This window comes from Sinocyclocheilus grahami, unplaced genomic scaffold (assembly GCF_001515645.1).
Source record: "Sinocyclocheilus grahami isolate Dianchi unplaced genomic scaffold, SAMN03320097.WGS_v1.1 scaffold587.1, whole genome shotgun sequence".
Taxonomy (NCBI): Eukaryota; Metazoa; Chordata; class Actinopteri; order Cypriniformes; family Cyprinidae; genus Sinocyclocheilus; species Sinocyclocheilus grahami.
The window spans coordinates 377,827-383,634 of NW_015505766.1; the positions used below are offsets into that span (position 1 = coordinate 377,827).

The following is a 5,808-nucleotide window of genomic DNA, read 5'->3' on the forward strand; positions in this document are numbered from 1 at the left end:
CCCGATCGAGCAGCATAACACGCGCTTTCAATTAAAATGCGCTTTTATGTGGACATGACAGCCGCCATACACGCCTGCATCTGCGGTGAGGCTTCGATTCTCTTTGCAATTCTGTGTTTCGTATGGATCCGAATGCGGCAGCTCTTCGCTTTAAGAATCGGTAGCATCAAAGCTAAGCAGTGACCCGTGCATCACCAAAATACACACATCGGTATGCATACGCGTGCATCGGTTAACTGTCATTCAAAACGAGTAATATAGAAAAATATATATAGTTTGTGATGAATGCAATGGCATGTTTTTGGCTTCAATGCTTTTTCTGGCTCGCTTTAGCATGCTTGCGTGCTGGCTTCATACTTCCTTATTTTTCAACTTTAGCCTGTGCATATTTGTGCATGCTTTCTCACGTTTATGAAGCTCTAGAGTTGCATTAGTCGACGGTCATGCAAATGTGGTGTTCGCATTTCCCCCCATATTGTGTTTATGCGCGTGTGCATGCATGTATTTCCCGCAGGTTTATTCATAGCCCTGCTTTGGTCCTAAAAATACGAATGCATTGACCTACTAAAAGCACACAGATCACGACAAATCTGTAGAAATTCGGTGTTGTTTGTACTGGCGATTCACTGCAGATTGCAGCAGTGCGTTATATATAAATGCAGTACTACTTTAGTATTAGTAGATGCTAACGGTACAGTAATGCATTTATTTAAGCAGAAGACTGTTATGTCCAGGTTAGTATATATTATATAGTAATGTGTATATATTATCATCAGCAAATCTAAATATATAATCAAAAAACGGAATATTGCTTGTTCCACAGCTAACCATATTTCAACAATGTTCATACATTTTAACTGCATACGTGTCATAGTTTTTTACAGTGAACAAATGTATGCTGATTCTAAGCAATTTGAATAAATGCATTTTAAAAAATAAAACTATTTAAATACAATCAAATAGATGCAAAACTGGATAAATCTGACCTGTTTCATGATTGACAAGATTGACAAATATGCATCACATTACGTTTATTTGTTTGTTAAAATTGTGTAATCCAAAATATATGAAAATTTTATATGCAATTTAAATCTTAAATTTAGGCCTAAATATTTTTTGGGTGCAGTCACTAATATTCCATTGTTTACAATGAATATTAATATGCTTTGTAAGGCGAATTTAGAGATGTTAAAGTGAATTTCTAAAATGTAGTTTGCAAAAAAAACGCAGACCATGCTAATTAAAATCATTCTATCAACTTATTTTCCTCAGGTTTTAAAAGGCGACTCTAAGAAAAATGCCTTATGGGAAACACTGTCATTCGATTACATTCCAGAATTAGAGGACCAAGAATAAGCTGCATTTTCTATGATAACGTTTTGTTCCCAATCTGCTGGCACAGACTTTTATTGCATCGCAAACCTGCCGTCCTCGTCTCCCGAATCGTGTCTCCGACCGTCCCGCAAGGCGACTGCCTATCATGAGATTCCGAATTTACAAGCGAAAGGTGGTAATACTGACTGTAGTGGTGGTCATCTGCGGATTCGCCGTCTGGAATAGCGGGAAACCGAAGAAGGCGAGCGCCACAGTGTTTCCCAAAGAGGCGGAAACGGGGAAACGAAGTAGCGTTGGGGGTCAAGAACAAATACATGTCACGATCCCAGTAACCCGGAAAACTATCAACGAAACTCTTCCGGAAAAACTACAAGTACAACTACAGGCAGCTGCCAAATCTGGAGCGGACAACGCAACTCTTGTGTACAGAGGAATCGTCTTTCAACTCAACTTCGACCAGACACTAAGAAACGAGGAGAAGTTTCGTTCTGTGCGCCAGAAGGACGACCTAGTCGTCGTCGTCCAGGTTCATAACCGTCCCGAATACCTACGCCTGTTGGTGGACAGCTTGAGGAAAGCAAAAGGAATCGAGAACGTCTTTCTGGTATTCAGCCACGACTTCTGGTCGCCGGAAATCAACCGGATAGTCACATCCGTCGACTTCTGCTTGGTCCTTCAGATATTCTTCCCCTTCAGCATCCAGCTCTATCCTCAAGAGTTCCCCGGGAACGACCCCAGAGATTGCCCTCGAGACATTCCCAAGAAAGATGCCTTAACCCTAGGCTGCTTAAACGCAGAGTACCCAGACTCCTTCGGACACTATCGGGAAGCCAAGTTCTCGCAGACCAAACACCATTGGTGGTGGAAGCTGCACTTCGTTTGGGATCGAGTCCGAGTCTTGAAAGACCACCAAGGACTCTTATTGCTCATCGAAGAGGACCACTACCTCGCCCCCGACTTCTACCACCTTCTCAAACTCATGGTGTCCCTCAAGAAAGAGCAGTGTCCCGACTGTGACATCTTGTCTCTAGGAAGCTACGGACACGTCGGCTACTCCAGCAAAGCCAACAAAGTGGAGGTGAAAGCATGGAAGTCCACCGAGCATAACATGGGAATGGCGCTGAACAGAGATACCTACCAGAAACTCCTCAGATGCACCGATGCCTTCTGCACCTACGACGACTATAACTGGGATTGGTCGTTGCAGCACCTCACCGTGACCTGTTTGCCCACGTTCCTGAAGGTCATGGTCAGCGAGGCGCCTCGGGTCTTCCACGCCGGAGACTGCGGCATGCACCACAAGAAGTCGGCTTGCATGCCATCCAGCCAGAAGACGAAGATCGAGAACATTCTCCAGAGCAGCGGGAACCAGCTATTCCCCAAACAGCTGCTCATTACAAAGAGACTCCCAGCTTCCGGAGCCAAAGGAGTGGCTCCGCACGTCAAAAACGGAGGCTGGGGAGACATCAGGGACCATGAACTCTGCAAGAGCTACCTTCGATTACAGTGACTTTGTATTGTTTTTGTTGTTTTTGCATCCTCTAATGAAAGCCTTTAAGAGCTCTATATGGACTATTTCTTCCTATTGCCTGTTTTATTGAGATATTCCAAATAAAAAAGTATGTGACGTTTGGATTTGGTGATTATGAGCATCATTGAAGTATTATCGAAAAAAAGTGTTATTGTTGTCTTATATCTATTATTAAATAGCATTTTTGTGCCACTACGAAGACGACGTTTGTATGTATGATTTTACGATCTGCAAAAGCATGAACTTTCTTAAATATATGTATGTATTATGCATATAGACAAGTGTACTTTTGATCATAATTCCACCTTCTGTTTACGGTTATGCTAAAACGACGGGCTATTTTTGATATGCAGATTAACTATTTTCTATTTGCTTGAATGTGCCTGACCGTTTTCCAGGTGTAAGGTTGTGCTTCATATTGAACGTATTGCAGTATTAGAATGGTTTTGAAGCTTTTGCAAGACATTAAAATTGCATTGACTATCTTGCACTCCTCATTAGCCCCTTATAGACGCGTTGTCCCATTTACACAAGCTTTGAGATCTCTGGCTCCGATTTTCACAGATTTAAGAAAGTGAGGAAATAAAGCCTTCGGAGCTGTAGTTTGAGACAATAGTATAGTGAATGTAATCAGGGTTGTTATTGTAAACTTAAAACCATTAAAAAAATTATTTAAATAAAATAAGCATTAATGGAAATAAATTAAAAAATAATAATAAATATAGAAAAATATAGAAATATATATTGGGATAATTATTTCAGCTTGTTGCCAAAGGCAACACTTCTCATTTTAGTTTAATTTGAAGTATTTAAAAAAAAATAAAAAAATTTAAATTACAAAATTACAAAAAAAAAAATTTTTTTTATTAAAACATCAAAATAAAATCTAATTCAAAATAGTATCTCGATACTAAAATAACACTGTGTGTGACAAAGATATTTATTTATTATGTTTTGCATCCATGCACCACCGTCCAAAAACGTTTCTTTCTTTAGTGGAAGATGAAAGATGTTTTTAAAAGTGCCTTTATGATTTTTTGTTCATACAATGAAAGTCAATGGGTGCCGGTTGTTTTGGACCCCATTGGCTGTAACTGAGTGGACAAAAACAGCTGAAACATTCTTCAAAATATCTTCTTTTGTGTACTATCCCTTTAACTAAAAACTGAAATGGTGTCTTACACCTTCCCCCTTTTGCATGTTTTGTATTAAATATTTTGACTTAATTTAATAATTTGAATAGCTCTGTTTAACACGTTTACCATGTTTGAATCTGTTCCGCAGAAGATGCAATAGCAGTCGATAGGTTCCTTCTGATCCTGATTGTAGGCTTCCACAAGAGGACTTCAAGCACTTTTAGAGGGAAATATCTGTCGTTACCAATAGAGTTCAATAGAAATATCGACCATAGTTAGCTAACGATGCTTTTGGGAAACACACCCCTGAATGTCTAATTCATAGTGACACTCACAGACTGGTATAGTGTTGTATTTGGGATGTTTTCCATTAGTTAAAGATACTTCAGTGTACTTCAGTGATGGCTGACAATGCAAAACCTATAGCCACAATGCTAGAGTGGTTGATAAAGTGTTTTTAGTGCATTGCTATGCAGTTGCATGTGGAAAAGTGTCCTGCATCCTCGCATCTCTGTGATCTTCTGGTCTGGGTTCCTCCTTCATTGTGATTTTCACCTGTTTTATCGTCCTTCTGGTGAATATGTCCGATCAACACTCTTACCAGAATCTTTTCTGCTTCTAACTCAAAGAACTGCACTGAAATGCATCCTATCAGTCATTAAATGCTTGTGTGTTAGCAATGGTGATCAAATGCAGCGGGACGGAGAACTGCACCAACAACTAGGATAAGTATCACTGATGTTTAACTGAAAAGCGACTAGTCAGGTGAAACTAGTCAGAAAATGTGTGAATACCAAGTCAGAGATCTCAAACATTCTCATCAAATGCTCTCAAGATCAAATCATCATTGATTTTATTGGTCAATACTCTGTAATACTCCCAATACTCTCAATTTATGACAACCGTTGATTGATTTCAGGAGAAACACCTGTGACTAAATTTACACCTGCTAAAAATCCTTTACCTAATTTGGGTTTTCTGGTCAAAAATTGCGATATTATCACTAAATACTGTATTTAATCATTTTATCAGCTTGTTTTCTTTCAATTAGCACTGGTTTTGTATTTTTTTTGGGATCTAGTTTGTTTGTAGGGTTTATTGATTTGAGCTCATGCACCTCAGTTATTGAATGAAAAAGCATTATTTGTGGATAATTTTGGCTAAATTTAACTCAAAAACTGAGTTCAATGAGGCCTACGATCAACCAGTTCCAAAAAAGAAATACAAAACCTGTGCTAAATGAGAGAAAACAAGCTGATAAAAGATTGAATCAAGATTCGGTGATAATCTAACGTAAATAGAAATGCATAAGCAATTCTTTGTAGTCATTTTTGACACGGAACACCACAAGTGTAACAAGTTGGGGGGAACATTCTAATAGATCAAATCAAATGTAACAAATGTAACAACTTTGGGAAGTTGTTATACCCTGTATGAGCAATGTCAGTAAGTCTTAGACATTTTCAAGAAAAAGAAAATCCTCTCTGGGTCAAAATGACCAGAACATGAGGCTTAAATATACTGGAAGTGAATAACCAACAGATCTGATATTAATACCCTGCAATTTTTCCAATTACAAATGTTGAGCTGATATTATGGTTTGACCTTTTAAGACTCATAACGACGAATTACTCTGGTGCCACCATGCACATCCGCTGCTGCCATATAATGCTAATGGAGAGAATAGTTCAATGCCAATTAGTATAATCAGTAATTAATCAGAATGCAAATGACAGGCGGGATCAGATATGATGATGTGAATGCAACCATCAGTACTGAACAGCGTTTGTGCTGCAGAGATCAATG

At 38.9% G+C, this 5,808-nt stretch overlaps 1 protein-coding gene across 2 annotated transcripts; it reads left to right on the top strand.

Annotated features, from left to right (window-relative positions):
* mgat2 (alpha-1,6-mannosyl-glycoprotein 2-beta-N-acetylglucosaminyltransferase) lies at nt 1-3,208 on the top strand. Of its 2 annotated transcripts, none has more exons than XM_016240295.1 (2): nt 1-85; nt 1,273-3,208. In XM_016240295.1, exon 2 carries the CDS (start codon nt 1,481-1,483, stop codon nt 2,843-2,845), a length of 1,365 nt encoding a protein of 454 aa, XP_016095781.1. In that variant the 5' UTR covers nt 1-85; nt 1,273-1,480; the 3' UTR covers nt 2,846-3,208. The 2 variants fall into 2 exon arrangements, with proteins under 2 accessions (XP_016095781.1, XP_016095782.1); XM_016240296.1 differs by lacking the exon at nt 1-85 and adding an exon at nt 103-211.
* The last annotated feature ends 2,600 nt before the right edge of the window (nt 3,209-5,808 follow it).

Excerpts from the sequence above, each read along its gene's own strand:
- mgat2 (XM_016240295.1), top strand. The coding sequence starts at position 1,481 with ATGAGATTCCGAATTTACAAGCGAAAGGTGGTAATACTGACTGTAGTG.